Source organism: Drosophila eugracilis, unplaced genomic scaffold (assembly GCF_018153835.1).
Source record: "Drosophila eugracilis isolate 14026-0451.02 unplaced genomic scaffold, ASM1815383v1 contig_1197, whole genome shotgun sequence".
NCBI classification, from domain to species: domain Eukaryota; kingdom Metazoa; phylum Arthropoda; class Insecta; order Diptera; family Drosophilidae; genus Drosophila; species Drosophila eugracilis.
The window spans coordinates 356,297-382,238 of NW_024571981.1; the positions used below are offsets into that span (position 1 = coordinate 356,297).

General features: G+C 38.1%; 5 protein-coding genes across 5 annotated transcripts in view; 4 read left to right on the forward strand and 1 right to left on the reverse strand.

Moving 5' to 3' along the window:
* The first annotated feature begins 484 nt into the window (after positions 1-484).
* Positions 485-1,966, forward strand: LOC108102686 (4'-phosphopantetheine phosphatase). Its single transcript, XM_017207826.2, has one exon. It carries the CDS (start codon positions 506-508, stop codon positions 1,691-1,693), a length of 1,188 nt encoding a protein of 395 aa, XP_017063315.2. The 5' UTR covers positions 485-505; the 3' UTR covers positions 1,694-1,966.
* A 1,270-nt stretch (positions 1,967-3,236) lies between these two features.
* LOC108102660 lies at positions 3,237-6,156 on the forward strand. Its single transcript, XM_017207799.2, has 5 exons — positions 3,237-3,512; positions 3,825-4,015; positions 4,324-4,438; positions 4,498-4,822; positions 4,883-6,156. The coding sequence occupies exons 1-5, from the start codon at positions 3,463-3,465 to the stop codon at positions 5,159-5,161; spliced, it is 960 nt and encodes a 319-aa protein (XP_017063288.2). The 5' UTR covers positions 3,237-3,462; the 3' UTR covers positions 5,162-6,156.
* An 82-nt stretch (positions 6,157-6,238) lies between these two features.
* On the reverse strand, positions 6,239-6,979 carry LOC108102661 (NADH dehydrogenase [ubiquinone] iron-sulfur protein 6, mitochondrial). Its single transcript, XM_017207800.2, has 3 exons — positions 6,789-6,979; positions 6,516-6,692; positions 6,239-6,453 (listed from the first exon to the last, which is right to left on the reverse strand). The coding sequence occupies exons 1-3, from the start codon at positions 6,918-6,920 to the stop codon at positions 6,382-6,384; spliced, it is 381 nt and encodes a 126-aa protein (XP_017063289.1). The 5' UTR covers positions 6,921-6,979; the 3' UTR covers positions 6,239-6,381.
* Positions 6,980-10,004: 3,025 nt separating this feature from the next.
* LOC108102514 (extensin-3-like) lies at positions 10,005-11,030 on the forward strand. Its single transcript, XM_017207540.2, has 2 exons — positions 10,005-10,791; positions 11,011-11,030. Exons 1-2 carry the CDS (start codon positions 10,005-10,007, stop codon positions 11,028-11,030), a joined length of 807 nt encoding a protein of 268 aa, XP_017063029.2.
* Positions 11,031-14,877: 3,847 nt separating this feature from the next.
* The window catches only part of LOC108102515 (nesprin-1), a 52,558-nt gene continuing 41,493 nt past the window's right edge, over positions 14,878-25,942 (forward strand). The window contains 2 exon segments of the mRNA XM_017207551.2: positions 14,878-18,378; positions 25,484-25,545. Coding sequence (XP_017063040.2) covers positions 16,515-18,378; positions 25,484-25,545 — 1,926 coding nt within the window. The 5' untranslated portion in view covers positions 14,878-16,514.

The following is a 25,942-nucleotide window of genomic DNA, read 5'->3' on the forward strand; positions in this document are numbered from 1 at the left end:
ACAGATTTTTCATGTTTTTGGTGTGACCATAATGATGATGTTAAGATTTTTAACAGAAATTATGACAACAGTTGCTAAACAATTGTTTGAGGGACCGTGAAAAATTTCGTTTTCGTGAGTGATATCGATAGTTATAAAGCTTAAATTTAATTATATAAATATTTGATGCTAATAGACCAAGACGATTACAAGGCTTAAAATATGGTTTTCTTTTTATCATTTATGATTTTTTCTTCAAATTATAAATTTGCACATTTCGGTGTATGACACAAGGGGACTTACAATTTTAAAAGCCATTTGTTTTTTAAACGGTTTTTTCAATTTTTTTCCATAATCGTTACGCAGTAAATTAATTACTTTTCACATCCATAAAAAAAATTATCTGAACGACCTATATTTAAATTATGGTGTATTTTAGAACTTTTGTTAACAGCGTTATTATTTAGTACGATAGTTTGCGGCTTGAACAAAATTAAAAACATTAATTTATCGATTGCAACTTGCAATGCCCTGGTCACACATGCACTTATTAATTACAAAATTAATTACAAAAACGGCGACTAACTCTGCGCTTAAAGTCACTCGCCTCGCGTCTTCCCGCGTCGCCATGCACAGCCGCAGTTTGCTGCCGGATCCGGCTGTTTACCAGCCGGACACCCTGGACCTCAACACGGACGTAAAGGCGGCGGATTATTGGTTTAATTGCTTCCGGGACTTGGCTGCGAAGTTCGCTAAGGTGGCGGCCGGGTCGCAGGAGGAGGATAAAACGGCCACACAGCGTGCGGAGGAGTTTAAAGCGGCTTATCTGCAGCAGCTTGATGAGCACCAGCGGAACGTTCCACTCAACAGGGGCAAAGTTGTCCTGGGCACCAGTGAACTCCTTACACTGAACGAGACCCTGTTGCGCCGCTACGGATTCGCAGATCCCTGGCTCAGACAAAAAAAATTGGAGAATGCCTCGGCGGTGGCCCGTCTGAAGCAGCGTATCCAGGAATTGGACGCCATTGAAAGTGACGACGCCAGATGGACGGAGTTAGTCCGCGGAGTCCTCGCTGGTAACATGTTCGACTGGGGTGCCCAGGCCATATCAAATATACTCGAGCAGGATAGCAATTTTGGACTTCATTCAGCTTTAGAACGGATAGAGAAGCGTCCTTGGCTGTTGGACAACCTGGACAATTGGCTAAATCGACTTAAGGGCGAACCCCACAAGTGCGCCGTGGTCTTTGTGGATAACAGTGGAGTAGATGTGGTCCTCGGAGTGCTGCCCTTTATTCGAGGACTCCTGAAAAGAGGTACCAAGGTGCTGCTCTGCGCCAACAGTGAACCCGCTCTTAATGATGTGACCAGTGAGGAGCTTAGATCCTTGCTGAATGACTGCGCGCGGGAATGTGAGGTGCTGGAGCAGGCCTGGTCGAAGGGACAACTACTGGTCTACGCAAATGGACAGACAGGTCCCTGCCTTGACATGCGCACCCTGCCGTCAGAGCTGTGCGACGCCATTGCCGCCAATGAGACTGATCTTCTCGTGATCGAGGGTATGGGACGGGCCCTACACACTAACTTAAATGCTACCTTTGGTTGCGAGACCCTCAAGCTGGCCGTGATCAAAAACAGATGGTTGGCCAAGTACCTGGGCGGCGAGGCCATGTTCGCCGTTATCTGCAAGTTTGAACCTGCTGCGCCTAGCTAGTCCAGGAGCCACTGCGTCCATTGTTATCCCCTGTTGACAAACAAACAAAACCCCTCGCACGATGATCAGCAGCCAGGGGTCATTGTTGAGTTCGAAATTATTGTTATGGTCCACAAAACCCACAACCCGCAACCAAATCCCATCCCTCGATATACCGATGAGATTCATAAGTGTATAAATGTAATCTTAATGCAAGTGCTTTCGTGGTCACCTCACCCATATAACCGCAAACAAAACTTTTAATAATTAAAAACAAGAATATATAATAACAAAGCCTTTTGTTTATCATGACGGCGGTTTATTATCGGTCATGGTTATATAGACTGCAATTTCTGATAAGCGCCGAATGGTGTGGATTACGCGCTGATAAGATCCTCTATTCGCTGCCAACTGAAATTTCATCAGGTCGGGGGCTCAGAGACATTTCCCACCATAAAACTTGGATAATGTCTGTTTTTATTTACATACGGTCTCGTCTCGTTTTTATTTTATATGGCCTGCTGTGCGTGCCAATTCTTAACTTTTGTCTATCTCTCTTATCTTTCCATTCGTGGTCAAAATAAATAAAGCAACAACAAAGAAGACAGTCATCATAATAATAACTGATTGATAAGAAACCAGTTAGATAAGATCCAAGACCGTGCGAAGCCAAGACCAGGAAGTGCATGGATCTTGAGCTGAATTTAAAATTAATTCCGATTCACAGAATTAGGCATGAGAAGCAGAATCATCAGAAAAGCTATTATTATAAAATATGCCATTAAAAGTCCAAAAATAAACATTCAGAGTCAATAAAAACATTTGTGGCCTGTGAATAGCTCCTTTCATAAGATGATTGGGAATTGGGAATATTGGGTTAAGAGGTGATTAGCTTATCGGTAATTCTTACTTTGTAATAGTATAGACATATATTTATACATGCATATATAAATAAAAACATATATAAGATAAAAGTTATTAACAATTATCTTAAAGCTTTAATTGATTGACTGCGTTATGGCAAAAGCTCAATATTCATATCATATAAATATTAAAGGTAAGTGATTGCCTATTGCGCAGTTTAGAAAGGTAATTGCTAAATGGTTAAAAAAAATTAATTTTGCCGGCATCGGATTTTTTAACATTAACATTACATTTTCTTTAAAAAAAAATTTTTTTAATTACTTTTAACTTGTAACTTGTCTTAAAGATTCATTAGGTTTTATTTTAACTTTAAAATCAACCTAATAAATATTTGCAACGTTGGTAAATTATGTTTTAATACGCTGTTAAGTAAGTAAAAGAATAAAAATAGGTACTTGATGGCTTTAAATTATAAATATATTATTGGTGTAAGTAAAACACCCACCTTTTAGTTAAAACTATATGCTCCCCGACAAATATTTCATGGAAAATTTTCGAAAAATTCAAATTGAATAAAATTAAATTTATCAATGTAACGGTTTTTTTTCAAGCTAAACAGCGTGACGTGCCATTAACAGAAAAGTTTTGTAGCGTTAACAGTGGGTAATCTAACATCAGCTGTTGGCATCTCGTGTCACGAATTCACCCCTTCGAATCGTCAGCTGTTGTCAGTTTTTCGGTCGTGTGAGAAAATTAATGCAAAAAAATTCCCGAATAAACAATAAATAGGCGTGCGAAGAAATAAAGCCAAGGATTTGTTGGAAATCGCGTCGTTTTGGTTCTTTTAGTTTTCCTTAAACCACTTTGGTTTGCGCTCAGTCAGGCATTTCAGTTTCAAGTGATTATCGGCAAATCAGCAGGAGATTATGGATATTCTAAAGAAAATGTTCAATTCCGAGGCGGAAAAGGAGCCGGAGTGAGTACTATATGGTTGGAACTGTAGATATTATGCAAGTTTTGGGGGCCGCTCAAAGTTCAGGGCATAGTGTAAAAATTTTAAGGGGGCCCCATCAGCAGAATACGTCGGCGTTTTTCAGGCGAAGACGGATCGATAACCAGGCACCTGCCATGATAGATACATTTTTAGCAGGATACACACACGCACATGGAAGGGAAAAGCGCCCGGTTCTCTCTGTGAAAACGGAGGCTGCGTATTGAAACACCCGAGGGTTGGAATTCAAATCCCTTAATCTCATCCCTCCTTTTTTGTCATTCTCTCTGTTATTAGCTCTTCGGTTTCCGCTTCTAATAAGGATGAGTTCCGGAAGCCCCAATGGTTTGAGGAAGCCGAAACCGATGACGAACTTTTCGACGATGATCGGAAGTTCGCCTTCCAGGTCTTCACTAGTCCATTGGAGATGCAGAAGCACTTTGAGAGCCAGTTGCAGCGTCTTCTGGAGTCCCTTAACGATAATGAAGGTAAGCGGAACTATCCAAGGATTATGGCTGGTCACTTGGTAAAATATCTGATTGGAAAATTTATTCCCGAAGAGATTTTTTTATAAGTAAATATAAATCGATCAATACATATTTAACTACCACAAATACTTGTCTTGAATTCACAGTCAACATAAGTAATTGGTCAATTTAAATGCCATTTTCCAAGTGACACAAAATCCATAAATCGTATAGTATTTAAAGCAATTACTTTAATATTAACACTTATATACTAAACATTCATAAATTACCTTGTCATTAATATCTTCTATAAAATTTAAATTATCCAGATGGCTTTGAGCGTGACTTGAAGGAGGACTTCCTGAAACCGGGTTTTGAGAGTAAGATCCTAAAGAAGTTTGAGCAGCAAAAGGACTTGTCCCTGGATACCGATTTGGATGGCGAGTCAGTAATCTTACACAATATACACATTAGACCAGATTTAATGTTAATATTATTTATAGGATCTATGCCGACCAGTTACACTCGCTTATCCAGCGTTTGAATCCGGAGGAGAAGTTAGATCTTGGCGACCAGGCAATGGGCAATATTTTGCCATCGAATCAGCATGGCTACCGCAAGGGCTGTCAACGAGCCAAGCTTACGGATGAGGAGATAATTATGGGTCGGATCCATGGAACCATTTCAGCCGATGGAGAGAGCAAGTCGTGTACCCGTCCGCCGCGTCCCCCGATAAACAACAAGCCGGACATCATGACGCCCATGACCCCGATGTTGCCGCGCAGTGGAATGACTCCATTCGGTGGGGTATTCGATGGCAACTATCAGGTGGGAGAGATCATAGACTTATATTTGTATAACCTTTTAACTCATGATCAATTTTTGCAGGGTCCCAAGCTGTTTAGCCAGAGCGTTATGACCAAGACGGTGCGCAAACCGGATGGAAGCTATGAGACCACCAAGGTGACTCAGGATTCTTCTGGCCATAAGACCACCACTATAACAAAGATGATAGATGGCCGTAAGGAGACTATTGTCACCCACGATGGCGGTGAGGCAACGATCGGATTGGGTGGAAAGCAGCAGAAGGAGGTGGCAGTGGCCCATGGCGAACGTAACATATTCGTGACAAAAGAAGGCTACGCCATGCCACGGAACCTCTGGTGACCAGTGGTGAACAACTATTGCCCCAATCAAGACAAGCGATCTCTGCTGGAGCAACAGAAACAACAGCAACAGTATGAAGATAGGCTAAAGCGATTCGTCGGCAACATAGTCCCGCATCCACACAACATCCAAATTAGAACCTACTACATTTTAGTTTACATTCTCCTTAGTGTTTGGTGTTTTAGATGAAACGCACTTGAGACAACAGATGACGACGACGATTATTGACCATGATTTTATTGACCAGCGATTAGCTGGGCATATATATTATGTGAGACAGGCGCACCAACCCGGCGGCGCCGCACTTTCAGTTCCCAGATCCAGGGCTCTCTGCAGGTCAGGCTCGAACTCCCGTTGATTGGAGATGGAGTTGGTATCAGAGATGGCTCGTGTTGAGCGGTGTGAACGTGTGATTTTCAGTTTTGCGAGCAACAGGAGCAGGTCAGTCGGTCTGGTAAGGCGACTTCATAGTCGACTACTCCATTTCCGCAGAGCGCTGGCATCCAAAACGAAACAACCAACAAAGAATCGCCAGAAATCGGCGGCAGTTATTGTATTATTGTATTGATTCTTCGTGGTACTATCTGTGTCTCAATGCTGCGATCGTCAGCATCTAAAGTGCCCGTAGTGATTTAACAGCGAAAAAAAAGAAAGAAAATGAAACCACTATACAATACATTACCGCTTACCAGGCAAACAAATCAACTTTATATATGTACTATCTACGATTGCGTTAATTTGGTTAGTTCTACTTATACTATATATACATTTATATGCTTAAACACCCGTGTGGTGAATTGATCTGGTTTCTGCCCAAGCAGTCGAGTTCAACTCACAGTATTTTGAATTACAATTCGGTTTTTTGTTTATTAGTTTTACTAATATTTAATGCTTAGGTTCATTTTGATCAGACTTTTAACTTTTAAAGAGGACACAATGCTTACACGCATTAGTTATCATTCAAGAAATATGCAAATAAAGTGTTGTGCAATAAATTGTGGTGTCTGATTTTGGTAAAGGTGTTGGGGATGATCCATGCAAGGATTCCTAATTTTCACTTAAATGAAAGAAATATAATTCTCCTTACTGACTGCATTATCCATGTCTTAACTTTTTTTGTTATAATTTTATTCAGTTTAGTTCGGTTTAAACTAGATCAACAGGATAGACAGGTTTTTAAGATGCTTTACAAGCTATTAGCTATTGGCCACTCTCGATCCTCAATGGTGGTGATCATCTTTCTTGACGAAGCGTAGACCGCAGTAGCCGCAGATGTGATTGCCGGGTTTGTCCTGAAGGTAAGATAAGATCCAATGAGCTGTTCATATCAGACAGTAAGTTAAATAAATCTCACCAGGTTGATGTACACCTTGGGATGACCCAAAGGACCGTCGCCTCCGTCGCAGAAGACAACGCGTTCGGTGCATTCCTTGGGTGGCACCTCTTCGATGAGCTTGATGCCCCAGTTCTCGTTCACATACCGCTTGGCATTCACAAAACGGGCATTGCGGTAGTCATCCTTGTCGTACACCTAAAATTCATATAAATTTAAATATTTTTGTATATATTCAAGACAATGTTTGCGTAATCGCAGGATGGTTGGATTCGAAATCTCAATTATTCTTACTTGTCCTGTGTGTGTGACCTTCTCGATGTCGCTGCGACAGCTGGAGTTGCGGACAGTGGCCAATGGGGACATCCAGTTTTGGCGAGAGCGGCCGATTTTGGCTAAATTGTTTACCAATTGCTTGCTTGCCATTTTTTTTTTACCACAAATTTGTTCTCACAATGTATTTTTGACAGGTAACACCCTGTGCCTCTCAGCTGGTTTAACAGAGAGCTAACCCCGAACTAACAGTACAGATGTTATTTAACAATGTGAGTTCTGTGGTCACACTGGCAGTTTTCAATTTTGAAAGTTTTCATCCCTGATAGACTTTTTTGACAGTTTCTTCACCTTTATTTTTTTTTTTAATTCGTTAAATTAGTTTATTTCCATCCACATTTATAAATAATATATTGTTTACGGTATTTTTATTTAAGAAAACAAACTTCTTTATTTTGATAATCTGAATTAATCTGAAACTAAAAACAATTTCTTAGTAGGTCATCTAAATTTAAAAACAATGTTTGTTTTTAATATCCATTTAACCAAAAAACTAAGAAATTAAAAAAAAATTAATACATAATAAATCTAATTTCATTAGATTTTCCAACTTTTATTTGGCGATCCTAATTTTATAATTAGAAAAGTGTTATAAAATAAAATAAATATTGGTAATAAATAAAGTTGATATTGTAATATACAGTTCATATAAATTCGCGTGATTCACAAGTACAAATTCTTTTAAGAAAGAACACCAAAGCTTTTGTGCGCCACTTAATCGCACATTTTCCTCTCAATTAAAAGTTGTTTAGAACGAAGGGATGTAAACAAAAACCAAAGAAAGAGCACTAGCAGGCGCCACAGAAAGAAAAGCCGGTATAAAATGCTGAGAGAATTATTCTTCGTGTACAATTCCCGAACCGATTCGATTCGAAAATTTTCGAAAATTTCCACCAAAAGATCGTCGACGATTTGCCTCATCCTGGCATTGTGGGGAGCCAATTCAGTTAGTGTTTCGTGCTCGTCGAGTGTTGTTCTCGGTTCTTCCTCTACAACATCTAAAAAGTTCTTCATTGAAAAGTCTTCTTTCCTGCTATCCATGCATATATACACGTCTCTATATATACGCATATATAGAAATTGAAATTGGAATTGTTCGCGCAAAGAATTCTGGCGTAAAATCAAAGCGAATTTACGGTGTGTAATGTTACAAATTAATTGGCGTGCCATGTGTATTAAGATCGCATTGAGAATGCTCAGAAAAAAATTCCCAAAAATTTTCCAATGGATTACATAATTGTCTGTGAAGTGTTCTTTGGAAAAGAAAAACGTGTTTTTCCACGTTTTCCGGTGCTTTGAGAAAAATTAACGAAAAAAGAATATAGAAAGTGTTCCATGCATAAAATGGTGAACCATAATCGATAGAATGTGGATGATATCAAAAGTGGGATATATCCCATAAAGCGGATGGCAATTAAAGTGGTCCCAGAATAAAGTGAAGCATGCGAGGCTGCATCTTTTTGCTCTCGGCATGGTTTCCACCGACAAAAACCGAAAGTTTAACGAACTGAGTTCATTTCTATTTTTGAATAATTCGAAAGCAACCGACAACCGCCGCCGCAAAGTGAAAAGTCTGCATGAGTTTTCCCTCGACGTCGCGGTGGTGTGATTGGGATTGGGGGACGTGTGCTTTTTAAAGTGCTGCCCCGATGGTGGATCCACCAATACTCATATACCTCCAAACCCGCCTACACTGTGCAGTTTTTGGTTTTGTTTTTGGAGAATCCATAAAGGAACTGAAATATCGAAAGCAGATGAAGAACCATTTTTTTTTGGCAACGAAATTGTGCTAAAATTCTGGAATTGTTCTAGAACTGAGAACAGTGAGGACATGATATGAGCAACCAAGATTTTCAAATATATTTTCAGTGCAGAGTCCATAATAAAAATCATTCTGTTATTTTATTTGATTTGCTTAAGACATTTATATTGTTTATGGTTTTAAGGATTCTTTTTATTCAAAAATTTTTAAAAATTAATATTGATTTTAGATTCTAATATTATACAACATTTAAGTATCCAAAAACATAGTTTATTTTTCGAAGAAAGCTTTTAACTTTTCAAACAATAAAAAAAACTTTTTAACTATTAATTTCAATTTCTGTTTATTTATCAAGCTAATTTCTGCTCAGCAAAATTCACTTGAAAAGCAATTATTTCAATTTAGCTCTCAGTACATAATGTTTTTGAAATTCAGCTAATTTCACTTTCACGCAGCATCCAATATGAAATCAATGTTTTGAGACGTTTTCAAGGTTTTCCACGCACACACACTTGGCCAAGAATATATCATAGACTTTTGGGGCCTTCAAACAATTTTGACAGCAGCTAATCCTCAAAATGCCCACTTTTTCCGTCTCCTGACTGCCTGCCTCTTTCGATCTGTAGCATAATGTTAATATGTTCATGCATTGTAAATTATCTGCCAGGAACATGTACGAGTATATATATAAATATATATATTTAAACTAATATATGTGACAACTATCTGAAAAACACTCTACGGAGACTTGAAAGCCGCACACTCACGTCAGCCCCATTTTTAAAGATTGTATAAATGTTTAGACCACTTCCGTTAGAATCTATATCTTTCCTATATGCGGATACTATGTGCGTAGTCTGGTGAAATTAGTTGCCTACCAGTTTTCAAGAATAGGTCATGATTTATTTATGTTTCTTTAGGTTTTTTGACTTTTCTTCTAGTTTTTGGTCCACTTGACATAATTGGGTTGGTTGTTCAGGTGATTGTTTTGGCTAATGAACAAGAGATGATTTATGATTTTGCACAGTTTTTATGGATGAGGAAAAATGTGCTAAAAAGTTCTTGGCTTACTTAAAATATGTAAAATAGTTTTCATTTTTAAAATCTTAAAGTATTTACCGTCCTAAGATTCCCAAGAACAAACCAAATTTTGCGCCAGTGAAAACTTTAAAAAACTTCAACTTATTGAAGACATATAAATATCAAAAAAGGGTATCTCAATGCGTCAACTCTAAAAAATATAATAAATCTATAAAGTAATATATTTTTAAATTATTTTTTCGACAGTGTAATATGTTAAATTAAGCCCCATAACCCCCGTCCAAAAGTCTTTGCGAAAAAATAGCCAAAAATAAATTCGAAATAAAACCAAAACCCAAAGATCTCGATCATCGTCTGATCCGCTTGCTGCGAAAATGTCTGGGCAGCAACCGCCGCCGTATGGGAATGGACCACGTGGCTGGAATTCACGTGCCCACAATCCCGCCTCTCCATCGCCCTCGTCCTTTCTTTATCGTCCACCATCGCCGTGGACAACGGCGCCTAGTCCACCACCGATAATCTCGGGACCACGTCCCTATGGACATGCCATGTCGCCGGCGCCTATTAACCAAGTGAGGGGTCAACGCGGGAGCACCAATATACCCCATCCACGGCCTCAGTGGCCAGGTGGTAACCAATCACCGGCTCCTTTCCAACAGCAAGCACCTGTTGGTGGCTACTATGGTGGAGTGGCAAGTGGTGGAGCATCGCCAGCACCACGCCCTTATCGTCCAGCTCCCCTGCAGCACCAGAACTCGTATGGAGCCCAGCCGACCAGCTCGTTCCAGCTGTCGCCTACACCATCGCCCATCGTCTGCCAAACTCCGAGTTCGGACTTCAACTATAGCAATCGACAGACGCCACTGTCGCACCATCAATACCAACCTTTGGGAGTAACTCCACCACAATTTTACCAGCAGCAGCAGCAGGGAGTGCCGGTGATCCCACCACAACCGAGACAACACGGAGGACACGGACTGGCCCAGGATCAGATCGATTTTGTGGGCGTGCCGCTAGAGCCTCCGCAACCTAAATCCTATGTGATTTACGATGACGAAGAGGAGTTCGGCCCGTCGACAGCCGAAATTATTGCAAATCAATCGCAGGACTACGTCGACGAGAAGCTTGCCGAATATCAGATGACGATATTACAGTTGCAAGGTGAGTTTTGTAAGAAAATATAAAAAATAATTCATTAATAACTAACTAGCAATAAATTGGGACTTTAAAAAGGAAAATCTTACAGGAAACAAAAATTTTTTTTTAAATATTAAATTGTAAGAAATTGGTCGTCAGTTTTTACTTTAATATTGTTAGGATTTTTCACCATATTTTTGTTAAGAAATATAGAACATTTCACTATTGTTTCTCTCAGTGCAGCTGAGTCACCGGAACTCTAGAATTTTTTAAGGTGACAATCACCTATCACTTGGACGCCCCTTCAGCACACAAATAACGTGTAGATTATTTGATTTTCTCTTGGCAAAGCATTGAACTTTGTTGAATCAGAGGAAAAGCGAATGTAAAATGTCAACCGATCTTGACCCAGAGACCGCAAAAGTCCCACTGTCCCCCGTCATCTCTGTATCAACTGAATCTCCGCTGCCGCCGTATCCGCATCAGATTCCTGACATCATCGCTCGAAAGTAGATTATGGCCCAGATTCTTTGGCTCTCATTCACCTTTAGATGCTTTTTTCTGTTAAGGCCTTTGGTTCGAACATTATATTTTGCCTATTTGTTGTGCCGTTAGGTGCGCTTGGCCAAAGGTAATGACATAATGTTGTCGCCAAAATGGAAACGGAATATACATTTTTTGGCAATCGTGCAAATTGCAATTGCCAATACCGAGCAAACACATCGAATGCCAAATGAATCGATGAATTGTTGTTTATATATAGTTTATATATATATATATATATATATATTTATGTGCTTTCTAACAATTTGCAAGTGCTGGGAATGAGATAATCTGTTATTTAATATTTTGCACTGACTATATGAGGGTGGGTCTTTATTGGCAAAGTCAATCTAAATTATTGGGGGATTTACTTAAATGATTTGTATATTTTAGCACTTTTGGTATCATTTTAAAAAGTAAGAGTTCTTGGCAAGAAATTATTAGCTAAAAAAGCTTGTAAAATATAACAGTTTATATATATTAATTATATGTATATTCAATTTCCTTCTTATTAATATCTTAAACGAGAATGTTTTGATTTAAAATTTACAAGAAACCAACGTTACCTTACCACCCTGTTTTAGTTTTTAGTTACACTTCAAACCTTAACTGCTTTCAAATAGTTTTCCTAATCAAATGACATGCCTTTAAACACTCAGGACAATAGAAAAATCAGATTTCCTTTCTGCCACAATGTGTGGCACATGTCCAATATAATTAATTGAATGGCGTGCGATCGCACTTTGTATAGAAGCGATAGGCGAGGTTTCTGATTTTAAGCCTTTTGTTCAATGTACTTAGCCAGATGAGTGGAACGGCCAATGAGATCACTTTTTATATTGAAAAGCAACCAGTCTGTAGACTATAGACTTGGCTATGAATGTGGGGTTATTCGGAAAAGTTGTTTATAGACAGAAGCACAACGCATTGAATGCCTTTTCATGTTCCAATGGTGATGATGCCAGGGTCCGGTGCTGATGTCACAGTGGAAATGGCTTCATTATTTTATTTATAAACTGCATTTGTTCTGTCTGTATTTTATTCCCATTTTCATTGTCTACTTTGACCGAAAAGTTTCCCAAAGGAAAAATAGAAAACTTGGCTGCATCTTGATTCAATTTTGGGCTAAACTATTTTTAGATGCTTGTTTGGCATGAAATAGGTATCTCAAGGAGCCCGTCCCTTGTGCTATTTTCGTCTAATTTTCTCGCCCTGCTTTCTGGTTTATTTTCAAATTTAGCCACATTTTTCTTTTTAGTTATTTTATTTGATTTTGGCTTGCTCTACTCGAACTTGTCTTGTCACGGCGGGAAATGCGATTAAAAATAGAGTTTTTTTCGAGTTTTCTGGGATTTTCAGCTGTTTTTGTTTCTGTGATTTGGTTTTTTTCTACAGCACATGGATCCATTTGTATATTTTCATAATACACGAAAAATGTACACGAACATCCACGTTGGGTTATGTGGTTTTAATGATGGGGAAATATGTGCATTTGGAAAATGTTTTTGGGAAGACTTTCAGATTTAGCTAAACAATAAGTTAAACTGAGAAAATGTTGAAATCTGTAAACTGTAATAATGGTTTTTCTCCCACATTCAAAATGATTAATTACCTCTAATAAATCTTTGCAACTTGTCTGGCATCATAAACTCAAAATGATAGATATATTGAGGTTATTTCAAGTTGACTTTTAATAAATATATTTAAACATGTAATCCTCTGTCATGTTTTAAGTGCCTTATATCACCCTATTAAATGATTTTATATAATACAACAAATCTCTTGTCAATAAACTACAAAAAGAAAGGCATCTTAAAAATTCACATTTGAAAATTTAAGCTAAAATCTTTGATAATTTATTCGTTTCTGTGGAAAATATATATTTTACAATAAACGTTTTCCCGAACACCCACGCGTCTCAACAAAATGGGAAACATATGAGAAATTTACATATATATATATATCTGATTCTATATGCAGATGTAGAATTAGCTATAAATAGGGAATTCTCGAAACTAATTTTATCATTTTTCGCACGTAGATATCGGGCATGGATGATGATATCTAGACGTATGCAAATGCCTCAAATCAAACAAATCAAAATTGTTGACAGTTGCCTAGTTTTTTTTTTTGGTTTTTAATTGCTTTTCGACTTTTGCGAGGTTTGGTCATCTCTTAAACGTATGTGCACTCAAATATTTATGGCTAATAGTTTATCGTTTACATAGCTTAATTTTTGTGCAAATAAACCAAATTGGCTGATCTTAAAAGGAATTCATATACATATTTTTAATTGCCCCTCTGACTAATGCCTTGAAGCTCAGAAATATATATATTTGGCTCTTTCCACTAGATGAATTTCTGTTTAGAGAAGCGATTGTGATGCCTTGAGTCAATATTTGAAGATCAAGAAGTCTTTTTCGTTTGCCTTGCCATTAAACTGAGCTACTTTATGGCTAGGTGTGAACTAAATGAGGAAACATCAAATATATAGATTTGAAAAAAAGAAATAGCATTGAAAGTGCTGAAAATCGAACGGAAACCTTTGTTTATGCGAAATAATGTTTGGCCAAAAGTCGAATTGGCTGCTGGAGATAGATTATAAATATAGATGTTCTAAATTAGGAAATATATATGTACATATATGCAATTGCAACTGAATCATGGGTCTATATTCAAGGTTACAGTTGGTGGAAGAGAACTTATTGAAGGAATTTTGTAGTACAAAATTTAATATGGAAAATTTAAACTGAATTTATACACTCTCCTTAATTAATCATTCTTCAACTCTTTAATTTTCTTGTTTTCTTAATGGAAACCGATGTCTTTACGTATCTAAGTTACAACCGAATTACTCTTGGCCTTTCAAGTGGCTGCCACTTTAAATTTTTACAGCCCGCACAGTGGCTCACACTCATCGAAGCTCGTAAACAAAATGATGCTGTAAAATAAATTTTAACATGTGAATTCCCTCAAGTAGACGCCACTTTGAGGTGGCACTATTTTTGGGGGCGGCCAGCTGTTTTTGCCACCAATGTTTACTTTTGGTTTATGGATGGTCTTACAAATATTGTACATGATTTTATAAGGGGTGGTCGATTGTGTGGTCCAGTATTTTTAGGCATTATAATAGATTTGAAAATGATCATGGAAAAAAAGTATATAGTTTTATTATTGATAGATACTTTTAAGTGGTTAATAAGAATTTCAATATCACAAGTTTTGTTAGTTAAAGTTAAAGTTACATAAAGCATATTACTTTCGAATTCATTAAAATCTGTCGACCTTTGTCCAGTTTTGAATTAGAATTTGCCTATGAATAACAAATTAAACTGCGTTGCAAGCAAATTGCTTTGGGCCATTTGAAGTGCAACTTTATATCTCAGGGCCAACTTCTCGGTGAGACCACAATAAACATATAAAAATATCAGATGCAATGCAATCACCACACCGTGACGTCATTAGTCTAGTCTGACTTACAAAAAATACATGGCGAACTCGTTTGTTTCTCTCTATTTTTTGTGATTATGTAAGCTCCAAACACGAGCTAAAAAACATTTGTTTGGGTTTCGAATTCATGAATGACTTTCATTAAGTGCCGCTGTAAGTTGAGCTTTGCCATGCGCTGACCTATATTTTGTAGGCCTCTCTCAAATCGCGGATTTTGTGAATATTTGTAAAACGATCCATCAGGGTTAATAATAATCCATATATAAGCATAAACAACCACCAGCCAAGGGCTGTGTAATTGATATTTTCTCACGCTCCATGATGTCACGCAGTAAAGGTGTAAGGTAAAAGGTTTACAATTACAGACCCAAAGTACTTGTTAAATGCCACCCATTCATGCAGAAGAGCAGAGAGTCCAAATCTATTGGAGAGAGTTAACAGTGAGAGCGGTGTTTCTCTGAGCGACCTAAGAGTAACTGTTAATATTCGCTCGCTTATCATTCAATATTTTGCCACCCTTTAAAGTTGAGCGCTTTTTGCGTTGTGGGGGAATTCAAAATTTTATTGTATTTTTATGGGTCAAATTAAAAGGGGGAATGACTAATTACGAATCCAATGTTGGGAAGTTGTAACAATGATAAGGAAGATATTCTAATAAGGGATCTAAATATTCACATTTTATTCACCTTAAATAAAAAAACACATAAAAAACATTTTAAGAGTCACAGAAGTTATAAAACCTCAAAAATAGTTGAAAAAAGGTAAACCAAGAACGTTGACCTTGTAAAATGATATTTCATTACTTGGAACTCAAAAATGTTTCTTCAAAAATCCCCCATCCCTTTTACAAAAAGCCGGCTACTGCGCCACTGACCCTAAATAATAACAACCAGTCTGTGCAAACTCGGCGAGTATGTGCTCTTTGGAGTGGTAAACAACATCAATCAAAAGTCGTACAAAATATTGCGTGTGCTCTCGCTCAATCTCTAATACTCTCTGAGATTGCCAGTGTAGTTCTCTCTCGATTAAGAAAAATACCAACACACAGACTCTGGGTAACATGAGCTTTACTACGATTACTATGTACGCTGAGCTGACTCTTCTCTCACGGCTTTTTGGACTGGACAAGGCGTAGCATATTGAACGCTTTTGGGTTTGGGCTCAGTATCGAACCGGCTTTCTACGACAGCGGATTGGAATCGCGGAGCGACAAAGTCGCCGGGCAATAATGTGATATAGCCGGCTGCCCACCAGGCTAAGCAGAAAACAAAAAAATAAAAGTTAAAACAAAAAACCCCAATTCTCGAATCTTTTATGGGGCAGTGAGAAGAATAACGAGAGAAATACAAATTTTCTTACCTAACCGCGTGAGATAATCTCAGGCTGGCATTGTGTCCCCTGAATTAAAGCCCAAAGCTTCAAAGTGTTAAGCATAATAAAAAGAAGAAGAGGAAGCGTGTTTGCTTTTAGGCAAATTCAAGTTGAATTACGTGTGCCGAAAAAAATAATAGACTGAAGGCCATTCAAGGGTTGGTCAAAAAGGAAAATTCGGTGAAAAGTCACGGTGTGTGTGTGTGTGTGCGTTGCGTGAGAAAAATCAATTCTGCATTTGGTGGAAAACCAAAGCAAAGGCAAAGAGGAGAGTAACTCAGGAAAAAAGGACAAACCTAAAGGCTGGTTTTTAGGGCTGAGGAAAACTCGTAACCGATGACAATTTGGCTTGACGAGGGTCTATTAGCGAAATCAATGCCATTATGGCTGATAGTGGAGGACCAGGATCCAAGCACAAGGATCCAACAAGCATAGATGCCGGCGGGGGAGGAGAAGGACACGATGACGTGCCTCCGGTTCCAGCTGTTCGTCGACGTCGTGCGCATGAGCAGAAATCCTCGAGAGAGCAGGTGGAGGAGGAGGAGGTTCGGGGTCAGGAGAGCCAACAGCTGGAGACATCGACGGTGACGAGGACTTATATGAAGACCATTACCACCTCCCTGACCACCTCGAGTAGCTCCAATGTGGAGGAGTTTGTCCTGGAGCAACCGAGTGCTCCATCGCCCAATCAGCAGAGATTGCGTCAAAAGGTGGCCCATTACGAAAAGGTCTGGTCGGATGGCTCTAATCCCGTGAAGCGACCAGCAGAGCAGAGTTCTGATGAGCTTCGATTAGTTGATGACCAGGATGAGTACGATGCCGAGAATCCCTTCGAGATAGATGTTCATGAGATTGAGCGAAGACTACGGCAGGAAAGGCAACGTGGCCTGGCAGAGGCGGAGGCTGCCAAGCTGGCCTTCCAGCAGGTTCAACTCCGGCACACAACGCCTCCTCGTCGTGTAGAGGTGACCAGTGATCAGGTAGCGAGTCCTTTCAACGTGACTCTTCGCACAACCAGTCGCATGAGTCCTGGAGCAGATCACGGCAATGTCGAGGAACATCTCGCCCCATTTAATGTGACCCTCAGAACCACTCGTAGAACCAAGAAAAAGGAAATCAAGGAGCTAGAAAGCTTCCTCGAAGGAGAACGAACTGTAAGGGAGGTACCCTCGGCGGACGGAGTGAGGACCATCATCACCTCCTCGATGACCAGCGATGGCGGCTACACCGAGGAGAAGATCTATCGGCACGGCGAGGGCTATGTATCGCCCAGGGACTCACCATCCTGGTCGCGTTCAAGTTACTCCAGTGAGCGATCCAGTGTGACGCCACCGAGGAGCGTGGATCTAACCGCCGGCGGACGAAGGATTCTAATCAAACTGGAGCAGGAAAGTGAACTAACCGAGGCGGATAGCCAGACGAGGGACGAAACCGACCTGTCGTTTGGTCGGCAGGAAGTGGCCATGGCAACCGGCAACATTGACATTACCGTCGGCGGTAGCAACCCCCGCCGGCGTTTGTACCAGCAAACAACTGTCCAGGTGGGTGGCGGCAACCATACCACCCCAAGCGAGTTAACACCCCAAAGGCCCAGGGACTTAGACCTGGCCGGCACCACGAAGACAATGCTAACATCCACGCCAATTGGCACGAAGGAGCAACCGCAAACGGGTCCGAAAACTCAAGTTAGTCCAGCTGCAACGTGCCAATTGCGTGGTTCTTCGACGGAAGAGCCCCGGAAAATTGTAAGCCACAAAACGATAACCAGCACAACGACCAAGTCCGCATCATCCTTATCCTCCTCCTCGTCCTTGTCCACGTCGCGCAAAGTAATCGAAACGTCGCCGATTGTCGGGAATATCTCGCAGATACGTACCGTTAAATCCAACGCCAGTGACAACGACATCGACATCGATAACGATTCGGACACGGAGGGCAGACCTGCCAGCAGTATAGTGATTGTGTCCACGCCCACGCGCCCCACCACACCGGCATCCGCGTCCGCATTTGTATCCGCATCTGTGACCCCATCCGCATCCATATCCGCGACAGCTGCTCACGCCCTCAGTGGCATCGGCACTTTCAGCAAGAGTCTGCGCCAGGATTATCAGACTCTGGCAACGCAAAGTGGCCGCAGCAACGAATCACCCAGTGAACAGGAATACCAGGAGTTCCAGTCCACTATGGCGTCTATTAACTACGCCCGCAGCAATTCCCAGTACGATAGCCATATCAAGGAGAAACGAGGTAAAAATCGGGGGAATAAGGGATGGGTTAGATCGTAATAATTGGGAAAATATGAGGTAGGGGACCAAGTTTCAAGTTTGAAGATTGAAGCCAAACTGAAGAATTCTAAGAAAATGTAAATTTTTTTTACTATTAGACATATATTTTTCTTATTTTTCGTAACCTTTATCTGATTTGGAAAATATTTAACTTTTTAGTCGAAGACCAAACTAAAACTTTTAATATTTACACAAAAATGTTAGTTAGAACTTTTTCCAAGAATTTATCGTCAAGTCTCCATTCTGTGTACAATTATCTCCTACAATTTAGCAAAATTAATCCCCATTTAGCCTATTTTGAGCCAGATCTTATCTCAGCCAAACTTTATAGCCCTACCCACCTGTGGTCTCTAGATAACGGAAATGGCAATGTCAAGATATTCCGCTCATTCTCAGTTTACACAACGAACACCTTTATAAGCCGAGAAAGCAAAGGTATTTCGAAGATCCTATCGATTGTCAAGGTCAGTCGGCGGTACTTTGTGGTTACATACAGTCAGTTTGCTTAATTAATTATTACACAAAAATAAAAAAAAACAATCGATAAAAAAAATAAAACTGCCGAAATGACATCATCCATCGCTTCGAGAAGCAGCAATATACGAACTTTAACTTGTTTAGCTGGATGTATTTATTGTTGCTGTCGTCGTTATAAGTCAGTCGGTCGGTTGGTCGCGCCCCGAACTTCTATAGTATCTGGCGATTTATATTATTTATATACTGGCGCACAGTGCGTTTGTTATGTATTCGCCACATCGACTGTTGGCAAGCAGTTTGTTACCTCTTTCCTTTGGCAGGAATTTATTGGCAGCCAAAAGCACTCGAACTACCCCTGAAGAATAGGTTTCTGAATGGGATGGGATTTGGATTGGGTTTGGGATTGGTTTCTATTATGTGACCTCCTCCTTGGCTGTTATTATGTTAAGCACAACAACCAATTAAGTGTCTGGCAGGCTGTCTGTCGTCTGTCCCTCCTCGAAAATTTCTGATCTGAGTGGATCGAACAGTCTGTCCCCCAGAATGACTAGAACAATTTTCTTTTTTGGGCTGCACTTGACGTTGCTTATAGTATATGCAAATATTTTTCATATCTATATATATTTGTATCTATAGATACGCCCTGACATTCGTTTGCTTGTATTATTAATATGCGAGCAGTTTGTGTGCATTATCTTTAATATATGATGATTATCGGCGAAAGTTCTATTCGCAGGAGGAATTTTTTATGGAAATTGATTTTTCATGTTTGCCGTTTGGGTTGGGTTTTTATTTAGCTGAATGAGATTGAAGGATTATCCATATATGTATATATTCTCTTATTAAGGTCAAGTGCAGCAATTATGATAATTAAAAGCATTTTGTGATAGAAATTTGAAATTACTTCGTTTTTAATCGATTTGCTTTCCATGTCTTTCTTAACCCTTTTGTTTACCAACCAAACTCCTAATCAACGCTTTTTTAGGGTATCTGTAAAACCTAAAAAGTTCGTTAGATGTCTTCATATGACAATTAGTGAGCATAAATCAAGTTTGCGTGAGTTAAAGTATTAGTTTTCCTCTTCTCGGATCATCGTCAATGTCAGCATAACGGCTTGCTGTCAAATATTTTGATGTTGCGTGTTTCAGCAAACTTTTCGACTGCTTCGATAAATTTGTTTGACAAAGGAGCAAAATGTTGCCCCAAATTTGTGCCATATAACATATATTGGCAGGCCCAGCCACATATACTATACTATATATCTATTATATATCATATAGAGAGAGAGATGGGGGACAGCACTTTATAAATTTATAAGCCAGCAAAAGTACGTCAAGCGTTCACTAATTGATGACAGTCACATGAATATAGTATATAGTAAACTATTGATTGCTGGCTTTTGACTTGGTTTCAATAAATGTCCTCACTTTCCCAGCAATTATCATTAATGCCGTTTTAATAGGTGTGCAAAAAACAAACTACAAAACCCTACAAAAACCTACTACTCTTTCAATATTTATGATATAGTGGCTTGCGGTATATCAGCCATTGAGCTTCATTAAGCCGCATTTCAAAGCCGTATCTGACTATGAAGATGATTTATGGGAGATACTCAATGCTCTGGTCAATGAAAATGAAAATATTTTGTTTAAAACAAAGTGGCATCTAACGATTTCTGAAAACCTGTCATTGTAAGTAATCCATGCAAACGGAACGAGCTAAACAGCAGCCGTACAACTGAGATCATCGTTTGGATTTTTTTATAGTTTCTGATATTGTGACTATGTGTCAGTTTAGAATATTTATAGGGCATGTAGCTTGGCGGCTTTTCTGAGTGATGCCTAAAATGCGGTCCAGAGAAGTTGGCGCCTAGCATTGAAATTCAAGCTGAGGTTTGTAAGTTAAGAACCGAATCAAGTTTACATACGAGTACAAGCCGAACTTGAAGTACCCACAAGTTTGCTCTTAACCCATAAAGTACTTTTTTTTTAGACATTTTTTGATGTGGGAGCAGAGCAGTTTCCCCATCCAGATGTTGATCATCTGGTTGAAAAGAAATTAAAAATTCTACCTCCTCCTCCTTAATTTAGAATTCTGCTCGTGGGCAGAAGATCTTTTGAAGATCTCTTCTAGAAGCCTCTTTTGCGTTTTTCTTTCGGGCCAAACAAATTATCGTTTTTGTAGTTTCTTCTTGCCATATTTATTATCTTTACATTTTAGGTGCTCAATCATTGAGTTTTTCAGTTTTTTGGCTATCGGTTATCTGCTGCTGGTTTAGTGAACGGTATTAATGACAAAAATAAATAAACATTTTTGGTAAACAAGCAGAGTACATATACTAATAGTTATGACGCAATCCCCAGCACTTGACTCTTTTTGAATATGTATGAATCCTCGTCTATCATATTTGCATCTAATATTTTCGAGTAGCTGTGAACTACTAAATGGATGGATAGATTGTGGGTGGGGCTAGCAACCTGTCGAAGGCAATGAAGCGTTAAGTTAAGACTCTTGAACAATTTATGCAGGCTTTCCTCACATATTTGCTGCTCACTTGTCGCCGCAGGTGACAACAACAAGTGCCATTCGGACACACCTCACTGGTTTCCACTGTACTGTATTCTGTTGAAATGTTAAATTTAAACGAAATTTAAACAGTTGATATAATAATCGTACATACAGCCGCCTATGCTGGAGTGATCATCACATGGTTGATTGCCGATGGGGAAGGTCAACATTTTGAGTGGTTTGTTAGTTGGTTTATGGTAAAACCTTATCGAGTGGCTTGCACTTTGGAGTATAATCAAATATGCCAGAGACATTTTAAGCTAAGATAATATTTCGGTGGTTTTTAGTGAAAGAATGTGCGATAGTAAAGGCATTTCCTAGAAGATAAAGAAGGTTTGAGGGAGGTTTTCAAGGGAACTTGAGAGAGCTGAAGTTATAGACTACCATGAACATCAATTATACTAGCCAATGATACGTAACCCCAATAATTAAGCATATAAACATTACAATTTGTATTTCGGAAATCCCCTGCCGCCAAACCCCAAACATTTAATTCACGCACTTCCGTTGAAAAGGCCCCAGCATATGCTCTATATCGTCTGAATTCAGACCCCCTCCCCGCCCTCAACGATTGCCTTTTGTTTATGCAAATGTAGAGGAACATTTTTTCGTATTTGGTGTTTTTTATTGCCTTTTTTTTCCGTTTGGTAGGGAAACCCAAACAATTAGCTATGCGTGAAAGTAAATAAACTATTTTTACCGAACACTTCTTTTTGTTGTTCTCTTTAGCTTCTTTTCTATTTGCGTTCTGTAACTAGGCCAACTCAGACAATCGGGCAACAGAAGCGGAATATATATAACCAAAAGTACCTACCTTTTTTGTTAATATTTTCAGTAATTGGTAATTACTACTAACGGAAAGCAAAGCTTTTAGGTTTCATTCATAAAAGTTTCTAGCCAAGAACTCTTTTTTACAGTTTTCTTTCTATATTCTCCACTACGTTTTGGACGCTTTCATTAAATAGCAAAAAAAAACGCCGAAATAAACATAAATAACAATCTACCGACTTATCATTATAATCACCATCATTAACTCACTGACTGACTGAGCCGTTTAAAAAATAAACTAAAAAAGAACCGACAACCGAAAAAAGGAGAAGAAAACAATTTACTACTCTTTTTGGAATTCTTTGTTTTCATTTCTGAAGAATCTATAATGGTTATATCCCTCTGGCGATCTTGTAATCAGACTTTATACATCATTATTGAAATGGAAATTGAAATTGAAATGAACGAATCTGAAAAGTCATTCAACTTGAACGTTACTCCCTGGCCTGATTTCTGCCCCTTGTTAATTGTTCTACGCCTAATGCGGTGTTTAAATCAAACACGTTTTTCTAGGCTTTTACTTTTGATATGAATGTTTGATTTTGTTTTTTATTTGTTGTTTTTTCTCTATCTCTATCTCTATCATTACTTAACGAAAAAAACACTCAAAGTTGAGCAATTATTATTAGTTTTGAGCTTAAGTGGGGACTATAGGTTTCCTTGAATAACTTTTAACTATTTTTTGGATAGTGATTTTTTGGGATCTTATTAACTATTCTACAAACTAAAAAAGGTTAAAAAAGGTTTTTAAATTATTATAAAATGTTTGTGAAAAAAATAATGTTTACTTTTCCATAAAAAATCTTGGTTTTACATCATTTCAAGACCAAAACCATAAACTTCTTACTAAAAATAAGGTTTTTTTTAAAGTAAGAGCATTTATTAAAACACTTGCTTATTAGTTAGTCGAATGCCTTATCTCTCAAGTACAAACAAAATTGATTAGCTTGACCCGCAACTACATTACTGAACAATCCTTATCGGATTCCAACATTTCAAGTGCATTTCTTCTTATCTTTGCCATAGCTTGCAAATATTTTTGCTGATAAAAAGTTTTGGCTAAAAAAAATAACAAAAAAAGTTCATGATTTATGGCCAGCTAAAATGTTAACTAATCAACATGTGTCACAGATATACATTTATTTTTGGTCAAGACCAAAATAGTACCAACTAGTTTTTCAAAGAAAATTAATTCAGTAAGCCAAATGCGGTAGTTCAGTTAATATATTCGCTAAAAACATTTAAGATTTGTTACCAAAAATATCAGGTTTACTCCAAACGAGTCTTTAGAGAGGCGTCTAACGTTTTTTGAGCAAAACAACTTAATTTTTTGGTTATAACAAGAATATGTAAAAATATATTTTATAAATCGGATAAAAGTTTGTTTTAGAAGAGAAATCAATTTGTAATTTAAGCTTTTATACCTTTTTTATTGAAGAATTAGGTGAATATGTTGTAACTCAACTTAAAATGAAATCAAACCTGTTTTTTGGCTAAATTAAGAATGATTTTAATTTTTATTTAAGCAATAAGAACAGGTTATATTAAAAGCAAAAGTCTATAAAATGAGTTCGCTTTTTAAAAAATATATGCGGTAACCTAAAGCCTTTCAAATCTAAATGCAGTTACAAAATTTGTTTATTATATTGTTTGCTTTCAAACATTTTACAAAATTTATTTGGCACCCTAAGAGTTAAATAGAAAAAACGCCACATTTGTGTTAATTTATTAGGGGACCTGCTACATCGTATCTTTACAAGCCATTAGAGCATTTTTAGCTGTCTGAAAGAGCCATTAAAATGGCCATTAGGTTTGATTTGGTTTTTACCTTGCCTCAAGTTCACCAAATTGCACAAAATTGTGGGTTTTGCACTTGCCTGAATGTTGGCTAAATAATTTATTTCGCTTTTCGAAAGATTAATATATATACGAGTATATAGACACGACTTTCAGTTGCTTTGCAAATTGCGCAACCTTGAACTAATTTCTATTTAAATAATCTTTTGTCAACATTTCAAAAATTGCGTCACTTGGCCAGCAATAAAATGAATGAAAATTGAAAATACAAGAGAAAAGTTGAGCGAATCATTTCAAATTACAATTTGTGTGCTGTTCTTACTTTATAAATTTGTTTGTTAATTGGCTAGGCATTTGACTGCGTCGATTTATTTTATGTAATAATTCTTATTCCAAGCATTCCTCGCTCGTTTAACTGTAGAAATTTTCCATTTTTTCGAAAATGAGTATTTCATATTTATTGCGGGAAATCTATTTTGGTTTCATGTTGTTGGCATGCGTTTGGCCAAATGCCAGAATTCGTTTAGACCACGCACTGGGCCAAGTATTCTTGGAGCTAACAGTGGGATTATGGCCAGACAGCTGCTGGCTACCGTTTTTTCCAATTTTTCCATTTTTCCATTTCCATTTCGGTTGCACTTTTCCATAATGACTCTGCTTAATGCGTTTCTTTATTTTCACTCTCTTGTGTATATTTTTATAATTGTTTACAAATTGATGTTTTCAAAGCTTTGTTTATTTTCTCAATTTGTCGGCTAAAGAATGAAATTGAGGTAATTAAGGCACAAAAAAAAAAAGAAAATAAATATTTGGTTTGGCAAATCGGAGTTTTCGTGTTTACAAATTGCGGTCTACCTTTTGACGCACGGAAAGGGTCAACGAATGTGGGGAATATTTTGAGCTGTTTTGTTTATGGGTTGGGTTTTATATTTTAACATTAATATTTAAATGATTCAGTGGAAGAAATATGTAAGAATTTGAAACAATTTCGGTTTTTATATTCATGAAAAAGTTTGCTAGAAAAATGTTGCTAGGTAATATAAAAGGCAAAGAAATCTGAACTCTAAACTTTAAGTGATAATATCACGTCAACAAACATGATGTCATCGTGTTAATTTCGTTTTATACACCAACTTAACTGATAATTCAATTAAGGCAAGCAAAACTGAAATGAAAACCTTAAAAAAAACTGGTATTTATACGAGTATACAACCTGTGCCAAGATACCAAGAAATGTATCTTATCGGTTGGGTTTCAGTATCTTTGTTAGTATCGTCATGTCTCCGATTCGCCTTTCTTGGCTGCCGACACTTGTCCAGCAATTAATCGAAAATGAAAGAAATGTTTTTCTCATTTACTGACATTTATCTTATTTTCTCTTTTCTTTACATTTTCAGAGGAGCAAGAACGTGTGCAGAAGAAGACATTCACTAATTGGATTAATTCATACCTATTGAAGGTGAGTCTAGTCTATCTACGTATCTAACTATCTTTTTATCCATGAAACGTCTCAATCGATTCGCCATTCGTCTTGAGACCGCTGCCAATGACTTTTGTCTACATCAAATGGCATTGGAATTTGCATAGACGAATAGATTTGCATTTGATAAACCAAGCGTGAGAGGTTTTGTTTTTTTTTGTGTCTGCCAAAAACTGAAATAAAATGGGTTAAGGGGCGTGACATGTCCATCACTCTGAATACAAAATCACAAATTAAGCGTGATAAGCTTATTTAAGCATTTATTTGTCATGTAATTATGAGGGAATAATGAACGAGAAGTTGTTCAGAGATTTTTGATAAACCAGATATTAAATGCGTGCAATTTGAAGGTTGTTTGCGGGGTTTGTCATTGTCA

Excerpts from the sequence above, each read along its gene's own strand:
- LOC108102514 (XM_017207540.2), top strand. The coding sequence starts at position 10,005 with ATGTCTGGGCAGCAACCGCCGCCGTATGGGAATGGACCACGTGGCTGG. Across the intron at positions 10,792-11,010 it reads GACGATATTACAGTTGCAAG|CTGAGTCACCGGAACTCTAG; the intron begins GTGAGTTTTGTA and ends CTCTCAGTGCAG.
- LOC108102661 (XM_017207800.2), bottom strand. The coding sequence starts at position 6,920 with ATGGCAAGCAAGCAATTGGTAAACAATTTAGCCAAAATCGGCCGCTCT. Across the intron at positions 6,693-6,788 it reads AGGTCACACACACAGGACAA|GTGTACGACAAGGATGACTA; the intron begins GTAAGAATAATT and ends TATGAATTTTAG. Across the intron at positions 6,454-6,515 it reads CCAAGGTGTACATCAACCTG|GACAAACCCGGCAATCACAT; the intron begins GTGAGATTTATT and ends TCTTACCTTCAG.
- LOC108102686 (XM_017207826.2), top strand. The coding sequence starts at position 506 with ATGCCCTGGTCACACATGCACTTATTAATTACAAAATTAATTACAAAA.
- LOC108102660 (XM_017207799.2), top strand. The coding sequence starts at position 3,463 with ATGGATATTCTAAAGAAAATGTTCAATTCCGAGGCGGAAAAGGAGCCG. Across the intron at positions 4,016-4,323 it reads GTCCCTTAACGATAATGAAG|ATGGCTTTGAGCGTGACTTG; the intron begins GTAAGCGGAACT and ends TAAATTATCCAG. Across the intron at positions 4,439-4,497 it reads GATACCGATTTGGATGGCGA|GATCTATGCCGACCAGTTAC; the intron begins GTCAGTAATCTT and ends TATTATTTATAG.